General features: G+C 36.4%; 2 protein-coding genes and 1 non-coding gene across 6 annotated transcripts; 2 read left to right on the top strand and 1 right to left on the bottom strand.

The window, feature by feature from the left end:
* The first annotated feature begins 7,608 nt into the window (after nt 1–7,608).
* LOC122290021 (serine/arginine-rich splicing factor RS2Z32-like) lies at nt 7,609–11,090 on the top strand. Of its 4 annotated transcripts, none has more exons than XM_043097548.1 (7): nt 7,609–7,772; nt 8,166–8,280; nt 8,960–8,999; nt 9,129–9,224; nt 9,904–10,100; nt 10,184–10,261; nt 10,482–11,090. In XM_043097548.1, exons 2-7 carry the CDS (start codon nt 8,174–8,176, stop codon nt 10,888–10,890), a joined length of 927 nt encoding a protein of 308 aa, XP_042953482.1. In that variant the 5' UTR covers nt 7,609–7,772; nt 8,166–8,173; the 3' UTR covers nt 10,891–11,090. The 4 variants fall into 4 exon arrangements, with proteins under 4 accessions (XP_042953482.1, XP_042953467.1, XP_042953475.1 ...); XM_043097556.1 differs by having other exon boundaries at nt 7,733–7,772; nt 8,753–8,999; XM_043097533.1 differs by having other exon boundaries at nt 8,960–9,224.
* Nucleotides 11,091–11,635: 545 nt separating this feature from the next.
* Nucleotides 11,636–18,745, bottom strand: LOC122290012 (protein MAEA homolog). Its single transcript, XM_043097521.1, has 7 exons — nt 18,336–18,745; nt 17,541–17,735; nt 17,074–17,196; nt 16,066–16,251; nt 12,856–12,989; nt 12,075–12,261; nt 11,636–12,000 (listed from the first exon to the last, which is right to left on the bottom strand). The coding sequence occupies exons 1-7, from the start codon at nt 18,645–18,647 to the stop codon at nt 11,899–11,901; spliced, it is 1,239 nt and encodes a 412-aa protein (XP_042953455.1). The 5' UTR covers nt 18,648–18,745; the 3' UTR covers nt 11,636–11,898.
* Nucleotides 13,575–13,693, top strand: LOC122293506. The gene has a single exon (XR_006237293.1). It is a non-coding gene; the product is annotated as a 5S ribosomal RNA (ribosomal RNA).
* Nucleotides 18,746–20,738: the final 1,993 nt, after the last annotated feature.

Raw genomic sequence — 20,738 nt, 5'->3', positions numbered from 1 at the left:
GGCATCCAATTTACTTGCACAAAAATATAACAGGAAACTATCATCAAAAGTACAAAAAAAAATTACATTACTTTTTACACATATATCATTGTCCAAAACATTAGATAACAAATCAATTAAAAATACAATCAATCCAAATCTCGGGCATTACTGCGTCTCATCATGATTTCCCTTTGGAGTTGCTGGAAATATAGCCACTGCATTTCTGGCATGACACTCACATCCATCATCATAATGCGCTGATCTGATTCCTTCTTCACAAGCTTCACTTTTTCAGCTTCCAACCTCTGTCTTTCGTCCTCTTGACGGATTTTATTTTGCTTTTTTTCAGCTTCAATCCTCATCTTCTCTACCTCAAACCTCAATCTTTCATCTTCAAGACGTAATTTTTTTTCCTCTTTCTCCTTGTCATACTCCATCTTTTCGGCCTTAAGGCGATAAAACTCTTTCTCCTGAGCACGTGACTCCTCTAAAAGAGTATACTTCATTTTTTTAAGTTGGAAATTTTCCTCTGCTTGCTTGCCTTGGGCCTTTCATTTTCATTTTTCAGCTTTCCTGCCCAATAGTCGGTCCAATTCAATAACTTCATTTTCTATCACATTCTCCGTCTCGAGATCAAACACCAAATCCTCTGTAACGGCAGAACATCGAGTTGAGGTCGGGGTCAGGGACAGGGACATCGTCTTCCTTCGCTTTGGATCATCCTTTGTGGCGCTCCAAATCCACTTAGGTTGGTCCTTCAATAGGTGCTAACAATGCTCGAACTGGAAACTGCATTTTTCTACGATTGGTATATAATCTTCGCATTCTCAAACTTGCATTTAAACAAATAAAATCTATATTAAACCACTGCAAATGAAAAAATAAATTACTTGTAAAATAAGTAAGCGTATGGTATTTTTACCTTATCTTGCTCGATCATGCCACTTTGATTTAACCCTTCAACTTGAGCTAGTTTAGTACAAAATTTATTTGTGACCTTTTGAATAACCGACCACCGATGTATTAAAGACTTTATTATCCGCTCATTTGTGGTTTCTTTATATTGCTGAAAGTATTCAAAGATTTTTTTCCAAAGTTAGGAGTGTTTATGATCTGTTCCCTGAACAGCATCAAGGCTACAATTTAGCCATATGGAGACAAGTAACTTGTATTCTTCGGGGGTGAAGTTTGCACCCCTCACTGATTTCCTAACATAGATAGGCTCGTTAGGGGGTAAGGGTGGAGAGTCATCGATGGTTATAGGAGAGTTCCCACTTTACCCACTGTAAGTGGGATCGAGTTGAGGATCTTGGCTAAGAAGGTTGGTGAAGTACATATGTCCTTGGTCTTGTGAATCCATCTCTAAAATATTAATGAGATGTTAGAACAAGAAATAATGGGAATTAGGGTTTAGTCGGGGTCGCCGGCTCAGGAATCGAATGGTGACGCATAAGAAATTTGGTCACCCATTTGTGGCTGCAACAACCAGTTGCCAATCACAATTGGCCATTCAGGTTACCTAGCCATTGAGAAAATGACCAACAATTCACAGTATCTCTACATGCGATTGTCATCATCACAGCCAAAGGGTTTAGTTTACACATAATACAAAACACTTCTCAAACAGCATGCATATCACAATAATAATAAATAAGAGCATCCTCATTTGATTCACTAATATATAGAATATATTAATAAGTAAAAAGGCTCAGAATGGTGATGATATAATCAGCATGAGTACGTAAGGAATCTTACAGCGAATGGCTGTAAAACCCCACCTAAACCCCGATTGCCTTTTGTGGAAAGTAACAAAAATTGCAATATGGTCATCCAGGTGAGGATTACCCCGCCATAGCAATAGGGCCCCATTAACACTTGTGACTTACTCCACACTAAAACACCATCATCACAGCCTAACAACAGCCCCCCACCCCCGAGAGATACCAAACACTGCAAATGACCCAACAATACAGAATAAATTACCCTCTCGAAAGACCCAGACAGTGCTATTACAAATGGTAAAATTAGCAAATGATCCACATGTACAGCATATCAAGTCATGTAGAACCAATTACATGCAAGGAGCCTAAAAAAATATGTAACTAAAATTATATCATAAAAAAATGGTATGAAAAAAATACTAATAGGCTACATAAATATAGTCAATGAATTATGAGGCAAAGACAACACGAAAGTAAGAACCCAAATAGATTATTATAGCTGTAAAAGAAATGCCCACAACAATCCAACATATATATTATAGATATATATGTATAATGTCATCTAAATTAGCATCGGAATCAATGGCAATTCTTTTAAGTATGTAAAGAAGGAAATGTAAGACTGCATGTTTGGTGTAGTAAGGGTATTTGAGATTAGCTATTTCCTTTTCCCCTGTTGAGAGTATGAGTAAACCCAACTATGATCTTTATGTGTGTCTACAAAAAATAGCATGCGTGCCATTTTGCAGTAGCATAAGCATAGTTTGCATTATCTCTCAGACCGTGTCCTTGCAAGTGTCCTTTTTTTGTCAACAATACAACCGTCCATTAATTCTTAGGATCGGGGAGAAGCTCCTCTTTTGTCGCGTTTGGAATAATAGATGGAAACTTCCATGTTATTCATGACATCAATTAATTTTTTATATTAAAACCAAACTTCTCTATGTTACTAGAGAATATAATCTAAATGAACAAATCTACCCTTAGTTCAAATTCTGAAATATTCTATGTGACGCCCCCAAATTTCGTTTGGGATCGGACGAACATTTGAAACGTCTAGACATGCAATACAAGATTACCTGCCCCCGTTCATGCATATAAGATGCAATGTTCCTAACATGCATCTAACAATATGCAATATTCGCAGCGGATAAAATTTTTTCTTTTAGCAATACTATGCACCAAATTGAAAAATATCTCAAATACTTAAAACATACTTCATACATAAAAACCCATTGAACAACTAAGATCACAATACTAATCCAAAATGGTTATGATCCAAAAAGTACTAGAGATGCAACTCAATTATACAAGTAGTAATTTACGTTAATTACTATATTAATATTGATGTCGCACCGTCGCTTAGTCAAATGTGTCTAGTTGATCAGCTTCTGATTCTCCTTCAGGTTCTGTAACAAGATCTACCATTCGGGGGGAATGGTAGTTGAGACTACCAAAGTGAGATTTGATTACAAATCTCAATAAGTTAACAAAAAAACTTCCACACAAGCTAATGATGCATGGATGACAGTAAAAGCATAAATACATAATCAAATTCATAAGTAATTAAAATATAACTTGGCGTACAATATAGCATAATTGACATAACTTAAATTAAAACATGAACTGAACTTGACTTGACATGAACTTGATCTGAAACTTGACTTAGCATGAACTTGCTCTGAAACTTGACTTAACATGAACATGATATAAAACTTAACTTATCATGAACTTGTTCTGAAAATTGACTTAACATGAAAAATACATACTCCACAGTTGTTGTGGCCCCATGTATTCTACGTGTAAATACATACTCCACAGTTGTTGTAACCCAATGTATTCTACACAAACTTGACTTAACATGAAAAATACATACTCCACAGTTGTTGTGGCCCCATGTATTCTATGGAAACTTATTCTTTAACTGCTTAAATACATACTCCACAGTTGTTGTGGCCCCATGTATTTTACGTGTCACAATTGTTGTGTCTCACGTAGTGTATGCATCACAATTGCTGTGACCCTATACATAAGTAATCAAGATGAAATGTGACTGGAATACGAAAGGACTGAAACCCTGACGTAACATAACGTGACTTGAACATAACTTGAAATACATGACCAACTTGAGATAGAAATATTTCGTAACATGGCATAACATATAATAGACAACATATTTAACATAACATACTTGCAACAGTGAATATTACATGACTTGACATACATGTAATAGATGGCATACTTAGCATGATGTACTTGTAATGTACATCAATACATGACAGAATATATTATGTAACAGATAAAAACTGATGACAGAATAAATTCTGTATAACAAACAATTACGTGATGACTTGGCATGACATGACATATATTATAACACACATACATACACTGTAGTTCTTTTACTTAGCACACATACACAGTAGACTGCTAGTAAGTTAAAAGCTAACTTACCTCGATCTCCACATTTCTTATAAAACCTCAAGTGCGATCACGAGAAACTGTAATTAGTGATTCTAAAAGTTAAAACTAAATCACTAATAATTTGAAATATGGAAAATACTAACTTAAAGAGTAAAATTTTCATTTTACTCTCTACATGTGGGAAAATGACCGTTTTACCCATAACTTAAGGATTTTTCATACTAACTCCAAAAGTTTCCAAAATTTACATTCCTCATGTAAATTTTGTCCTAAACTTAAATATCAATTCAGAAAAATTTAAAACAAAACACAACTATGAAAAACACACTATGGCCAAAATCTCCATAGGCCATTTCCCTTAATTTTTGTTGCAATTCCTTCCAATTTCAAAACTCATGTTTAAATCAAAATTTTGCAACAACCATCTTCCAATCCTAAGTTCAAAACCATACTTAAAACATCCATTTAGAAAAACTAATAATCAACACCAAACTTTTTTTGTAAAAAGATCAAAGCACTTGAATCACAAGTTTTGACCTTAAATCAAAGCATCTCCAAGAATTTCAAAAAATCAAATCTTACTTCTAACATATTCGTAATATCATCCTAACATCAACCATGCTTTAAATCTTCAAACTAAAGTCACCAAAATCACAAAATAACATTTGGAGTTTTTGGTTTTACACTTAGTCCAAAAACAGAAACTTTTTCCTCAACTAGTTTTGATAAATCTCTTGATCTATGACTTATAAATATATGATCTTCAAACCAAACTATCACATGATTTAAAAAGATGTCATAAAACATATATAAGCTTCTAATTCAAGAACACATGGTTAGAAATTAACCAAAACATAAATTTAGCCAAAAATATCCATACTTTGACTTATCTGAATATCTCTTTGCATAAAATTTCATATCTTTGAAACTAACATCAAATATTTTCAAAATAATAATATAACATGTATATAAGATGCTTAGGATCCTCCAATAAAATTATTAAAGTCATTAGAATAGGTTTAGACCACCAAAGAGTTAAACTTTCTCAAAACAGAAACTGTTTTTCTTTTTCCAGTTTCTAAGTTTCTAAATTTAAGAAAATCTTTCATCAAAACTTTTAATCATGCAAAAATCCTCAACCAATAGTCACATATACATGTTAACAATACTCCATAAAAATTTCGGACCAATATCTATCCATTAGCTTGGTCAAAAACTCCAAACTATAACATATTCTCCAGTTTATCTCCCAGAATGACCTTTCTATAGTTTATATAATATTTGACTAACCAAATGATTTTCAAATGGGGCAAATAAGATATTTATGTAAATTAGATTAAAAAAGAAACAACTTATATGAAGGAGAATTTATGATAAAACACTTACAAAAGTTTTGAAATGGGCGTGCAAAAGAACTCCTAAAAGTTGTCCGAGAGAAAGTATTTGATATTCTTTTAAAGGAACGTATAAATGAAGATAAGTTTGTAGGTGATGGCTACAGCTACTTATGAACGAGATAAGGAAGATGATAAGGCTGGAGTTGAGAGTTGAGTGTAGTGTTCTCCTACCCAAAATATCTATAAAATATTATCTCATAATATTCTATCCAATAATATCTACAAAAATCAACTTAAGATATTTTTATCTAATAATATCTATAAAAATCAATTCAAAATATTTTTATCTAATAATATCTACAGTTTTGAACAGACGCTTTGTCCGAAAATATGAAAAAATGTTATTGCGCCATAAGACCTTAAATAACCCTCCGAGTCTAATGGCAAAACCATACTACATTTTGACACTTCTAAATATTTTCAATAATCAAAAACACACTTCTGATACCATAGTAAATAATAACACTAACTATGTAGTTAGACAAAAACTTATACGATTAATGGATTCGTGAAAACTTATGGGGTTTTTACGAGATTCCTAAAGTTAATAGAAATTTCACAATTGAATTTCTAGCGAGCTGTTACACTCTACGTCCCAATTAAAATGTCAAATTCTTTTCATAACAGGAGGCTTCATGTACTATGTAATGTGGTCTTCAATGGTGTTAGAGAATACAACCTAAACCTTAAAATTTACCCTTTCCTACTGAACGACCTTCTCCTGAAATCGTCCAATTTTCACATAAATAATTCATTACTCTTCATAATCTAAATCAGGAATGTGATGCTATAAATGGTTGTAGAACTGTATTTTTGGTTGGGGCTCATAACTTCAAAGGTATAGATGTTGTTCAAGTGGCATCCTGGACCCTTGGTCAAGATGTGATGGGCTTCTGCATTTTTCACTACCCGATCGGTGCTGCTAGGTGGGGAAGGATGGTTCGCATGTTCATTAAATGATTTGCATAGCATTCCATGTGTTAAGAACATATAAGTAGAGATATGATAAATGCCTCGTTGATAAATGGCACAAAAATTTATCAATAATACTTCTAAATGGCACAACATCTAGGAGAAAACTCACCAATAACCAAAATCAACAGTGACCAAACATCACACAAAAGCAATGGAGAAATCTCCAAATCGGCAGTTACCCAAAATGACAGTTTATAGCATCCTCAAATCCCCAAATCCCAACATCGGCACAGACCCAAAATCATAGCAATAATATGATAAATTCTTACTTCTAGGATTGTACATTTGAAACTCACAGCACAAGAAAATTCATGGAAGTGGAAACTATCATCAAAAGCAATGTGTGTGTGATCGTGAGAAGCAGAGGAGAAGAAAGCCCTTACCACCGTTCTTCATCATTAAACTCCAAGGACGATATGAAAAAACAGCAGAGCACATTTATATACACAATAAGAAAAAAAAAATCCGCAAGAAAATTATATAGGTGCCTTTCAGATTTTGCCCTCAAAATGCTCGGTTACAGAGACAAGAAACACTCACATGGTATGCCGATAGAAACATTCCCATCAGAAAATCACAACAGGAATGTCGATAGAAACACAGGAGGCACAAAACCATAACACCAACGCCAAAATCAACATAGGAACCAACCGAGAGGCAAGAAAAAATTTCCTTCATATGCAACAATGGGAAACCAAAGATCCAAATGCAAAAACTACAAATCGGGGCAATATAATCAGAAATTCACCTTCAATTGAATCGAGAAGGGGTGCAGGTGCTGCGTTCCAAGAAGGGGAGGGAGAAAAAGTCACGGGTCGAGCTCCAAAACCGTTGGGGCGAATATGAGATGTGGATATACAGTGGATCCTCATATCTCCATATATGGAGATTTACTGTAGCACATTTTAAATTGGACCGCATTTTAAAAATCTGGATGGAGAAGAATTTTATGTAAAAATCTTAAAAATTACCTCAAAATATAAAGACGTGGGACTGATACGAGTCCGGATGGGATGCTCTTACGGTGTAAGTAAGTGAGAGCGGACGATTAAACCCAGGTTAGTTGGGTCTACAACTACTTTGCTGGCCGAGACTTTTTTTCCTTGCTTGTAGTTTCGAGGAAAAGACGGGGCTTTTACTTCACTCAACCGGACTTATCCACACCGTTCCTTTCTCTATAAATATGGAGAGAGAAATTGAACAACTCCATTTTCCTCTCTCTATTCTGTCTTCGAAACAAATCTAGGGTTCTGAGGCTTCGTTCTCTCTTCAGGTAAGTAGCCCGCCTTTCTTCTTTCTGTACGCTAGGGTTTATTCCCTGGGGATTTTTCGCCTCTTCACCGCCTTAATTTTTCTTCGATTGAATTTGAGTTTCATCATTGAATTATTCTGTCACCGAAATGCAAAAGTGATGAAGTTTTTGGATCTGGTTTTCTCTTTCCCGGAAAATCTTGCAATTATATGGGAAAAAAATTTCAGTGTCTTTTTTCTTTCCCTCCTAAGTTGTAGGGGTATTTCACGTTTAGCCGAACAGATAAGGGTGAATGGAGTAAATACCCGTCATAGTATATGTGTTATCGATGTTTATATTCGTGCGTGTGTATATATCCCTATGCATTCATGGTGGCTGGTGTTGGTACTTGATCAGCTAATTCGTATGCTGTAGGTCAAAAGATGCCTCGGTATGATGACCGCTATGGTGGAACTCGTCTCTACGTGGGACGCTTGTCCTCGAGGACGAGGTCGCGTGATCTTGACGACCTCTTTAGCAGATATGGAAGGTATCAAAGACTTGACTTTCTTCTGCTTTCGTATGAACTCTTTGCGTTTGCCAGAAGAAAACCAACTTTTATTGATCTAGTTTGTAATTAGCACCGAATTGTGACGGTCCTTTAAGCCGTACGAACTGTCAGCCTGATAAGGAATTACTTCTCTTGTAAAATTGTTTGAAGTTTACATATTATGAACCATTAATCTTTGAGTGCACATTCTTTTTTTTTTTGGCATTCGTCTCTGCTATTGATATGAACGAAATCCATATCTATTGTGGTTATGAAGTTCTATCTTTAAACTTCTTCCGGGTTATTGGTGGTCATGGACATAGGGCCGTGAATGGCTAGGTGTGTGGGAGAAAATGAGGACTTTGCCAAGCCCTTTTGTGCTTGACATTTAAATATTCATTTTATATCTGTGTGAGAACGTTGCACCCTTCCACGGGTCTCGTGTGGTTTAACTCGAATGATCTTCTTGAAGGTTTCTTGGCTTTTGCCTAACCTGGAGGTCTATGGTGAGAGGGTGAACCTTGGTGGATTTGGCAAGTCTTTCTATAATGTTATTGCGTGTTTTTATGGAAATGGCAACATCTCAAAGTGGTGTTTAGTTCATCTGTGAGGGCGAAGTGTCCACCCTTCGATACTTGTGTCTTGATGGCCTTACTGTTTCTGGCACCCGTTTACGCAGAGTACGCGATGTGGATATGAAGCGCGACTTCGCCTTTGTTGTATGTATTTCGGTTCTTTGTCCTATTCTCTCACTCATCTTTTTTCTCATGCATGTGGTTCATTCACATCACTCCTTTTGCAAGAATGATCTTCTCTATGTTCTTCCTTTCAATTGCTGCTTATCCCAGGAATTTAGTGACCCACGAGATGCTGAAGATGCAGTATATGGTCTGAATGGCCGGGACATTGATGGAAGCCGCCTCATTGTAGAATTTGCGAAGGGGGTAAATTAATGGAATTTATTTTACCAAGCAGCATACTCTTGGTAACACTTTTAATATTTTTATTTTTGGAAGCATGCGCGTGGTACTATTTTGGTTTTTTGCCACATCATGGGCCCTTGCTTTTGGTAAAATTGGGCATGATATGTAACTCATTCAAGTTTATTTTCCCCAGGTTTTTATGTAGATCCATTTGAATGTGCCACATTTATCTTTATGCCACTTTGACTTGGTTAAGATTTTAGATTCTATATGTTTTTTTTCCCCATTACATCTCATTTTCGTGGTTTATGTTTGTGCTGTGATCTTAAATTAATTTTTTTTATAAGTGATCTTAAATTAAATTTGTAGAGGTCATGTGTATATATAGTGGTTCAAACTTATTGGCCCGTCACCTTGTCTAGATTACAGAATTTAACCCATCAAACTTTGTTATGAATAAGTGATGTTATAGAAGAAACTATAATATTATATTTTTTTGTTGAAACTGATGGTTGAATTAACCAGAACAAGGTCATGTTTGAACCTTGGGTTTTGGATTTTTTTTTTTATTAAAAAAAAATTATCCTTTACGTTTGTGGTGTTTGCATGCTGCTACCGTTCTTTTTTCTAGAGTGTTGAAGGAGATTGTTTGAGGTAGAAACTTAAGCTATGCTCATATAGTTATTTGGCTTGTATTTAGGGGCCACGTGGTCCTAGTGGATCTCGTGAGTATCTTGGGAGAGGTCCTCCTCCTGGATCAGGGCGCTGCTTTAATTGTGGAATTGATGGCCATTGGGCGCGAGATTGCAAGGCTGGGGACTGGAAGAATAAGTGTTATCGCTGTGGAGAAAGAGGCCACATAGAAAGGAATTGTAAGAATAGTCCTAAGAAACTTAGGTACTCTCTCTTACACAGAATCTTTCTTCCTTATGCCACTTTTATCTTTCTGGCTTTCATTCAGCAAGAAATTTCTGGTGCAGACGTGGGCGGAGTTACTCAAGGTCACCAAGTCCTCGACATGGCAAAAGTCGTAGTTACAGTAGGGAGCGTAGTTACAGGTATGTTCTATCATTATCCTTCCTAGGAACTTTTGGGCCCAGCATAAAGTTAAGCTACTGAGATTAATTTATCTATTTTCGTGATAGATGAAGATTTTTTATGGTTGGCTGCGTGAGTATAGGAGGCATTGTACAAAACAATAAAATGTTTTGCTCATTACAGAATGCACAGACGCACTTTAATTGTCCACTGTTGTGTAATAGATTTCATTTCTCACAGTCGATCTAGATCGCCTCTGAAGAGAGAGAGAAGCCTTGAGCGAGTTGAAAGAAAATCAAGGAGCCCTCGTGACAGCCGAAGCCCTAAGTGGCATAGGAGTTCACCACCACCATCTAAAGGGAGGAAGCATAGTCCTACACCTGATGAGAGGAGCCCAGAAGAACGAGGTAGCCCATCCCAAAGGGATGGCAGGCAGGCCAATGGGTCTGATTACAGTGGCAGTCCCAGGGGAAAGAGCAGAAGCCCTATCAATGATGCTGATGGAGAGGCCCTCCGGGAGCGGAGTTATAGGAGCCCTGCTGAAGAAAATGGCCAGAGTCACAGCCCTAGTCCTATCCGTAGGGACGACAGGAGCCCCGTTGATGATGATGATAATCATGGTTCTCCGAGGGGCAGTGAGTCAAACTAAAAGAATTTTTATGTGGCGAAAGTCAACTTAAAACCTATGTTTGCTAAAGGTTTCTTCTGCTTTGTACGGATAGCACTTGTATCGAATATTGTTACGTGTTTGAGATTTTCTGTATTTTTTTTTTTTAATTTTTCTGGAGAGGTACTATTTTGAACATTTCCAGTGATCTTAACTGTACCATGTCACCACAATTTGGCTTCCTTGTAGGCTTCGCTGTTTTCTTTCCTGAGTTGGGACTTTCGATTCCCTTGAGGTCTACTTTTAATGCAGGATGGTGATGGTCATGCATGTCCCATGGCTGTGCTAGTTCTATTCATGGGGGGTATTCCTTCTACTCGTCACATAGGAGTTATAGCGGACCTCCGTTTAATGCATTAAACCATCTATATGGATATGTTTTCTGAAGATGGCAGGGTTCTATGCCAGTAAATAATTATAGTTCACGTGCTGGCAATTTGCTAACGACCTAAGAAGAATCGATAGTAGCTATACAAGGTTCTCTGAAGGGACTCTGTCGTTAGCCGAGCTACTACCAAGCACTTTGAACAGGAAATCACTTTCGGTACAACTCAGACGACACTACTAGTGAGACGTAATCAGTTAAATTACCAAAACTTCACCTTGAATGGATAATTCTGGATATTCTATTTCTAAAGTATACGGCATCACTGTCCTTGTTATTTTTTCCCCTTGCAAAAAAGATCCGGTTCGGAACATTTTGGAGGAGAATAATCTTCTTGCCTCATTGAAACTAATGGCTATCACCTTTAACAATTTAGATCAGAGCCTTGGTTCAAAGCCAAAGTAATCAAATGTTATGAGAAATTATATATACAAGTCTCCACCACAGGAGCCAAATGAAGGCATCAGGAATTTTTTAAACAAGTCTGTCGTGTTCTTGCTGAAAGGAATTATCTACAGCAGACGAAATAAACTGCAACATAGACAGACATCATGGCAAGATTTCTCAAACAATTTGATTCAGCAGACGGACCTGAATATAAGGACCTATGATATATAGGCCTTAACCAGATCTAAGTAGTTGCAGACCAAACCTGTCCTTGGACAGGTGATTTTACCATTATTCTTTTTGGCCATTTCTTCGAGAGCCTGCCAACCCAAAGAATAATAAGTTAAAATCATAAACTGAACACATACTTCTTTATCACAGGAACAATGCAAACCTTAGTGCTGTAAACATAGCCATTAGGCAAAACTTGGGGAGGGTTCTCTGTGTCCATCAGCTCTTTAGTTATGTAGCAAACTAACTTTGAATGATGCTGCTTAGAGTATGGTAATGGCAATGCTAGTTTCCGAAAATTATCCTGTGATAGAGGGTCTTCCTTGGTGCAATCATCTTCATAACAGTATCTAAATCAGGTCAAGGCAACCAAACATTATCTAATAAAACTAGTAGTGGTATCCCTCACACACCTGCAGGCTCAAACCACAGTAACCAAATGCCAGATCGTAAAAAGGCTTCATAATTTATTGTTGGTTAATCAGATATTTTCTAAAGATGAAATTATAGGTGCCTGAAGTTTACGTGATAAGTCTACAACTCATTTCTGAGTTTATTACTGAGTTCTATTTGTAATAAACTCAGAAATATGGATACTGAACCAATGACCATTTCATATACTTTCCAGCACAAATAAATGAGTTTAGTTTGGTAGGGTGGAAATGTCCTATATCATCTTTCGCTATAAACAAATGTCGGGTGAAATGTGCTTGCTGCTTTGTCCTTACTTTTGATGTCTGCTACCGTGTGCTGTACATTTCTGACCATATGAGTATGAACGTTTAGACTTGTCCTCGATATACTGTGATGCTAAAATTACTAGTGCTTGGTAGATGCAGACAAAAAAGGCAAACTATTGAATGCAGCATTGAATGAGGATGCTTGGTAGGTAGAAGCAGACAAAATAGCTAAAATATATCAGATGGGGCATTGAATATGGATACGGAGTTTTTAGAGCAGACAAGCCTGCTTGCAGATAAATATGAAGCAAAGGTTCTAGTGTCATGCCATATAATCTGCAGAATTCTTGTTTGAATTGGTCCACCAAGAAATCCCATTGTATGGGTTCAAATAAAACCTGCAAAAGAAGAAGAAAAGTAACCTATATCAGCTCCCAAAATCAAAACAAGACCACTCAAACAGCCATCAAAGAAGGTAACACAGGTCTAGGCCAAATATGAGAATCTAATTGGAACCAGTGATACCAAATATTAACACACAGTTTTTACGGGCATATCAGGTTAATCTTGGCACATAACTAAACAAATTTGTATAACTATTTAAAAATGAAGCGCATGTGTGTTTGTAATAGGGTTGTAGACAACTTGGAAGACGCCAAAAAAAAAAACTTGTAGGCCTATGATCCAACAAACAAAGAATCTGAGTAATAAAGCAATACAGTAAGTTCAAATCAACTTTGATATTACTTATGATATATTGGGTAACAAGTTGGTCAGTTCTACTATCAGAAAAAAGTTTCGTATTAAATAAACTACAAGTAGCCGAACCCATCTTAAGAACTCAAAGCTTGGTTTGTTAACCATTGTATGTGACCATTCATAACACAATAACCATGTCAGGACAACCTCTATGCAATAATCATAAGTAAGACAGAACATCTTATTAATAGAAGTAAATAGGCATTAATCAATTGTTATGTTTTGAGTGCGATCATATCAGCACTAATGCACCGGATCCCATTAGAACTCCGCAGTTAAATGTGCTTGGGCGAGAGTAGTACTAGGATGGGTGACCTCCTGGGAAGTCCTCGTGTTGCACCCCCCCCCCCAAATTTTTATTTCTAGATGCGGTTCTGATAGCGAATGAATGCCTAGACAGTCGGTTGAAAACTGGCGAGGCAAGGATTATTTGCAAGCTAGATATGGAGAAGGTGTATGATCATGTCAACTGGGAGTTCCTTCTTGATCTGTTGGAGAAATGCGGATTTGGAGAGAGATGGTGTTCTTGGACTAGGTGGTGTATATCAACGGTGAAATTCTCCGTCTTGATAAACGGAAGCCCAACTGGTTTCTTTCGTAGTACACGAGACTTGAGACAAGGAGATCCGTTATCCCCTTTACTCTTTGTTATTGTGATGGAGGCACTGAGCAGAATGTCATCAACTTTGGTTTCGAATGGGTTTCTAGATGGTTTTAAGATTGGCTCTCCGACTAGAGGACTTGTTAATGTCTCTCACTTGTTGTTCGCAGATGATACTCTTTTCTTTTGTGAAGCAGATCCTAGCGAGATCCGAATTTTGAAGGTCCTTCTCCTTTATTTTGAAGTAACTTCCGGACTGAAAGTCAATTTGGAAAAATCCGAGATGGTGCCTATTGGACTTGTTCGAAATATTAGACAGTTGACTAGTATTTTGGGATGCAAGATTGCATCTTTACCCATGACTTATCTGGGACTTCCACTAGGGGCGATCTCGAGAGCAGCTTCTCTATGGGACTCAGTTATTGAGAAAGTGGAATATCGGCTAGCCGGATGAAAGAGATTATATTTGTCAAAAGGTAGACGGATTACACTAATCAAGAGTACTCTTTCTAATCTACCTACCTATTTTTTGTCACTGTTTCCTATTCCAACAAATGTTGTTCTTCGGTTGGAAAAACTTCAAAGGGATTTCTTGTGGGGTGGACAGGGAGCGGAACAAAAATTTCACCTTGTTAAGTGGGAAAAGGTTTGTAGCCCCATCTAGAATGGGAGTTTGGGCATAAGAAATATGAGAATCTTCAATCGGGCATTACTAGGTAAATGGCTGTGGAGATACCATAAGGAACCTGACGCCTTGTGGACGACGGTAATAGAGAGCAAATATGGGGACCTATGGGGGGTTGGTGTACAAAAGAAGTGAGAGGAACACATGGAGTGAGTTTGTGGATACATATAAGAAAATGGTGGGAGGTCTTTAATCGTTATACCCGAATCCGTTTAGGAGGAGGAACCCATATTAAGTTTTGGTATGACACTTGGTGTGATCAGGGGGCTCTAAATGAATCTTTTCCTTCTTTATTTAGAATTGCAAGAGATAGTGATGCCTCAATAGCTGATGTACTGGAAAGATCAGGGGAGCAAATTCAATGGAACATCCACTTCAATAGGGCGGCACAAGATTGGGAGATGAGCAATATTGAAGCCTTTTATATTTTATTAAACCAGGAAATTCACAAGATAGTTTATGGTGGATGCCTACAGTTAAAGGTACTTTTTCAGTGTGCTCTTTCTATAAGTCTCTTACCCAAGAGACACCTATTCAGTTTCCATGGCGAAAGTTATGGAAACATAAGGCGCCACCCAAAGCGGCTTTCTTTGTGTGGACTGCAGCATTGGGTAAGATTCTTACAACTGATAACTTGAGGAAGCGCAGGGTGATCATCGCAGATTGGTGCTGCATGTGTAGAAAGGGAGGTGAATCGGTGAACCACCTCTTAATACATTGTTAGGTAGCGAGAAGGTTATGGAATGAGGTTCTTGGCAGATTGGAATTGGCTTGGGTTATGCCGAAAACGGTGGTCGGGGTTTTGGCCAGTTGGAAAAATCTGAGAGGAAATCAACTGATAAAAGCGGTGTGGAAAATGATCCCTATATGCATCATGTGGTGTCTATGGCGAGAGCGCAATGACAGGACGTTCGAGGACAAAGAGAGATCGATTGAGGATTTGATAGTTTTTTTCTTTAGAACTCTTTGTACTTGGACCATAGCGGTTGACTTCAATGGATTGGTGTTACATGAATTCCTTATATCCATTGATCAAACCTAGAACTGGTCACTAAACTTTGTATCAGGCTTTTGCCTTCGTTTTTGATAATATAACTATTTTACTTATCAAAAAAAAAAAAAAAGTAAATAGGCATAACTAAATTACATTTTTCGAAATCGTGATCCCTAAAAAATGACCACTGTCTCACTCATCATTTTTGTAATGAAGGTTACATTTTTGTCACTTTCCAGTCAAATTGAAACATTTGACACTCAGGGATTATGATAAAATACAAAATGCAAATGATTGGCATGGAGAACAAGATAGACACAGAAAAAAAACGCATAACAAAATGATAGCGCTTCCAACCTGTTAAAGTATCAAAGAAGTTAATCCATTACAGTAAGAGGAAAAAACATTGTTCAGAACAAAAGAGAAAAGGTTCACCTTATATCTAGCACATTCGGTATTACTTTTAAAAGCCAGAGTTGCCATGACCCTCTGCAACTCTTTCGTATGGGTGGCACCCCATGGTGAAAGGTACTTCCGAGCATATGTTATAGCTCGCATACTATTTTCAGCTCGCACCAACTCTATAAATTCTTGAAGTCGCAACTGGAATTCAAATTTGCTCTGTCATCATTAAAACAATTTATCAACAAACAAGCTGACAAAATCTTGCCTGTTGTAACTGAATCTTTATTGAGGAAAAATGACATGATGACAGAAGTTCTAATTTTACCAAGACTCAGAAAAAGTGGCTCAGAACACCAACTTCCTTTTTTTAATAGGTTCAGAAAACCAACTCTAATACCAGTGTAACAAACTCAGATTTTAAAATCGCTCCATCCAAAGAAAAAAAAAATTACTGGCATATTATGCCTATAAAAGTAGCTTTCAACCCAGATTGCAGCCGTGTGGAAGATTGCATTTGGAGAAAAAAGAATGACAGAAATTTTGAGGATCCAGAGTGCTCTTTGGAAGAGTTTTAAGAGTTTTTTCTAGAAGACTTTATTTATGTGGGCCATTGTTATAGACTTTAATGGTCTCAACTTTCATGATTTCCTTGTAACCATTTCTAGCTCCTAACTAGGTGTAATCTCATGTATATTTCCTGTATACTTGGGCCATGCCTATTTCAATATTAATAAAAAATAAAAAAGTATCTTTCAACATGTTAACATGTTAAATGGAAAAACCTCATGTCTAGGGGAAAAAGTGTGGAAACCAAGCAGACTACCATTGGAAATTTTTGCTACAGTGACCAACAGTAAGAAGTCTAAAACATGAGTTTATAAGGTGAGACATAGAATTTACATATTTTCTATCCAATAACTTTCATTTAGCAATCTATCTAGCAGCAGAAGCCTTTTCTAAGCAAGCAGAGCAAGCAACAGTCTTGGCAAACTCACGTATCCACCAGTTATTAAAGAAGACCAATAGAATAGGAAATACCTTGGACTTCTTCAACCTTGACTTGTTATCAGCACACCAGGCTAGGGCAGGAGCTACCTCCTTATTCTGAAGAGCATCAATAACCTTTTTTGCTTCTTGGAATACATCGATATCAACAAGATCCTGAGACATCAAAATTAATCAAATTAGGTGAAGATGTAAAGGTGGCAAAGGTGTGAGTATTGCTAATTACTTCAAATAATCTAGGAAAAACTAATTGCATCCACACGGACCTTGTAGGCCTTCAGAAGAATGTGAGAAGGAAATACAAGCGTGCCTGGGCATGCAAACTTTATTTTTTTTTTTGAAATATAGATTTTTTCCAATATCTTCAAGCCCAATCATACAAACAACCATAAATAGGCGTTGAGAAGTAATCCCTGCGCTTTCAGTAAATAATGCAGAAAAAACTCCCCAAGAATATACCACAGAAAATCCCATTTATTCAAGACAAGCAAGCAAAATACCTGAATATTGTTGCTTTCTGCCAGCTTCGCTGCAGTGTCGTAATAGGACATTCGCAACATGTAGTCTACAAGAATCCGCTTCAAGCGTGTATGATTCCAATCTGGCAAATTCTCAGCATCTGCTGACTCCAAATGATCAAGGCGAGCACGGCATCTCTGTGCTTGCAAGTTCTCGATACGACTTCCCTCTTCCAACTTAACAAATCAGATATGTGAGAATGATCAGCACATAAGAGCTTTGAAATAAAAAATAAAAAATCTTCCACCATTCAAATCACAAGATTGCTAAATCTGAGTACCCACTAATGCAAAGAAGTAAATGAAAACTTCATAATTATAAAACAGTAGCATACACTTGAAGTTTTTAAATCTTCAAAAACAAAAGAAGGTAAAAACAACAATCTTAGATTTGATTACCAGTTAAAGATTTGGATAATATAAGTTCTTAATTTCCTGAACCAATGGTAGCCTCTTTATAATAACCAAATCCATGAATTTATACAATTTGCTCATTGAAAAAATACTACTTGAGCAATTTGACTGGGTCCTTGAACGAATCAAAGGATCATAGTCGCCAATTTGGTCCAAATTCATTGTCTCGTCTGCTTGGAAATATTTTAAAATAAACTTTCCAGCTATGAAATTCAATTATTTTGATGTGCGAAACTGGGGAAACCAACTTACAAAGATTCATTAAATTAAATCTCCCTCAGTAGACCCAGAATTTGAACTCCTAACCACTTATTAACCAAGCAAAGCGATATAAAAAATAAATAAGGGCTCTCAATCCCGGACCTTCCTTTTGAGCCCTTGAAGTTTGGACACGAGAGAGCTGAGATGATGAACGGCGTCATCTTTAGAAACATCGGCATCGGCGGCTTCAGTGACGCCTGAGATAACGGCAGACATCTCCTTCTCGAAGACGCGGTGGTCGGCTCGGATCGACTTCTTGTAATGCTCGAACGGGACGCGCAGGAACTGGTGCTCCAGCTTCAGGGACTCCGTCAGGTGGGCCAGCTTTGAGGACGGTGGGGCAGGGGTCATGGTGATTGGAGTGGTCGGAGTGGCGATGGTTGCGGCTGCCGCCCCGTTCGAAAGAGAATCCATTTCCGCGGAGAGAGAGAGAGAGGAGGGGGAGATAGAAAGATGTTAATAATTATTTTGGCTTTGTAATTTGCGATGAAATGATGTTTGGGTTGCAAGAAAAAGGAAAGAAAATTGAGAGGGAATATAGAGAGATATTGGGCTCATGAGGTAGCCGGCCCATTTTTCCTTCAAGTACGAGCAATTGGGCTATTTGTACAACAACGACAGGCTAACCAACTAGCCGTTACAGTCTAGTCAGATACCCAATCCTTCCTAGGAAACAGTAACAGTAGGCCCGAGCCACGAGAACGGCCGTGACAACATTGACATGGACCAATCGTAAGATGCCGGCTTACACCCAAATCAGCTGTTCCACGCCATTGTACATGTTTGATTTCTACGAGGCTGGCGTCGATTCAGAAATAAGATAAGGTAATATAATTTTAAATAAAATATAAAATATTATTATTATTTAAAAATTTAAAAATATTAAATTATTTATTATATTTTAAATAAAAATTTAAAAAAATTATAATAATAACATGAAATGAAATGAAACGTAACATCTTTCAAATCCAAACGAATATATTTATAAGCAACGTACTCTATTCCTAATTGAATCATTAATTTTAAGATAGTTCGAGAAAATTTCTATTCCACTTTCTCGTATTCAATTAATTCCACAATATTCAAAAATTTAAGCTAAAGCTTTGGGAACGAGTGATAAATAGTATAGCACTTAAAATCATTTTTTTCATGTCGTAATTGATACCGTAATCATATTTTTTCATCCCTTTAAGATACCGTTCGAATATCTTTAATGGTGTTTATTGTTCCATTTTGAAATCTTCTCCAATTATTTGATAAGATTTGTCTAATTCTAAAAGGATATAGACACGTATGAGTATATTAGAGCATTAGTAGTAGGTTCAATAAATTTTAAATAAAATTTAGTTAAAAAATTTACTTTCACAAATTTTAACTAGTCAGTTTTTACAACATTAAATAATAGGCTTAACAAATCTTTTACTATTCTATTAAAATATTGATTTTGAACTTTTTATATATTTTAATTCTAATTGTAATTTGAATATGATCATATTAAATATTATGGTTACATTAAAGTTTATTGTTATATTATTATTGTATTAAATTTATAGTTGTATTATTGTTATATTAAAATTTATGGTTGTATTATTATTATATTAAAGTTTATGGTTGTATTATTGATGTACTAAAATTTATAGTTGTATTATTATTGTATTGACGTTGATGGTTATATATTTTCAACGGTCATATTTTTTCAATGATCATATCATATGAGTTTGATATATTTTTTTAGTCTCATTTTTTCCAACGGCTATATTTTTAACGGTTATATATCTCCAATGGATATTTTTTTTAACTGCTATATTTTTTAACGGTTATATTTTTTAATGGCTATAATTCTCCAACGGTTATATACTTTCACTATAAAATATAACATTTCATCTACAATTTCATTCACTTCAACTCAAGTATCTCTTTGAAACCTTTTCTTCTCATTTTCTCTCAATGGATCGTTCGCTTTTTCACAAAATAACACTTATTGATTCAAATTCTAACAAAGAATTTGAGATAATGAGGCAACTTGCTTTGGAAGAAGAAGGATCAAGCTCACATGGTTCTTCTAAAAATGCACGTAGATTCATAAGGCGCGATCGATTGCAAGCCCACCAAAATCTATTTCACAACTATTTTGCTAATCCTCCCATCTATCCTCACAAATATTTTCAAATGAGGGTTTGGATGGGTTGTTCTCTATTTTTTCGTATCCAAACTGCAGTAGAAACCCATGAACCTTATTTTGTCCAAAGACGAGATAATTCTAGAAGGCTTGGTTTTTCTTCCATTAAAAAAATAACAGCTGCTCTAAGGATATTTGCATATAGTGTCACAACTGATTTTATTAATGAATATTTGAAGATTGGATAGACTACTCAATTAAGAAGCCTAAAGATGTTTGTCAAAGCTGTTGTTTCAATTGTTTATGAAGAGTGCTTAAGAAAACCCAAAAATGATGACATTGTTAGATTACTCGCAGTTGGTGAGAAACGTGGATTTTCATGTATG

Source organism: Carya illinoinensis, chromosome 1 (assembly GCF_018687715.1).
Source record: "Carya illinoinensis cultivar Pawnee chromosome 1, C.illinoinensisPawnee_v1, whole genome shotgun sequence".
Taxonomy (NCBI): domain Eukaryota; kingdom Viridiplantae; phylum Streptophyta; class Magnoliopsida; order Fagales; family Juglandaceae; genus Carya; species Carya illinoinensis.
The sequence above is the reverse complement of the archived record's forward strand: the minus strand, read 5'-3'. Positions and strand labels throughout refer to the sequence as shown.

Bases quoted from the DNA above. Each gene is read 5' to 3' on its own strand.
- LOC122290021 (XM_043097533.1), top strand. From the start codon at position 8,174: ATGCCTCGGTATGATGACCGCTATGGTGGAACTCGTCTCTACGTGGGA. The intron at 8,281-8,959 runs GTATCAAAGACT...CCGTTTACGCAG, and splicing joins CTCTTTAGCAGATATGGAAG to AGTACGCGATGTGGATATGA. The intron at 9,225-9,903 runs GTAAATTAATGG...GCTTGTATTTAG, and splicing joins TTGTAGAATTTGCGAAGGGG to GGGCCACGTGGTCCTAGTGG.
- LOC122290012 (XM_043097521.1), bottom strand. From the start codon at position 18,647: ATGGATTCTCTTTCGAACGGGGCGGCAGCCGCAACCATCGCCACTCCG. The intron at 16,252-17,073 runs GTATTTCCTATT...TAATGATGACAG, and splicing joins CAAGGTTGAAGAAGTCCAAG to AGCAAATTTGAATTCCAGTT. The intron at 12,990-16,065 runs GTGAACCTTTTC...CTTCTTTTGCAG, and splicing joins CCGAATGTGCTAGATATAAG to GTTTTATTTGAACCCATACA.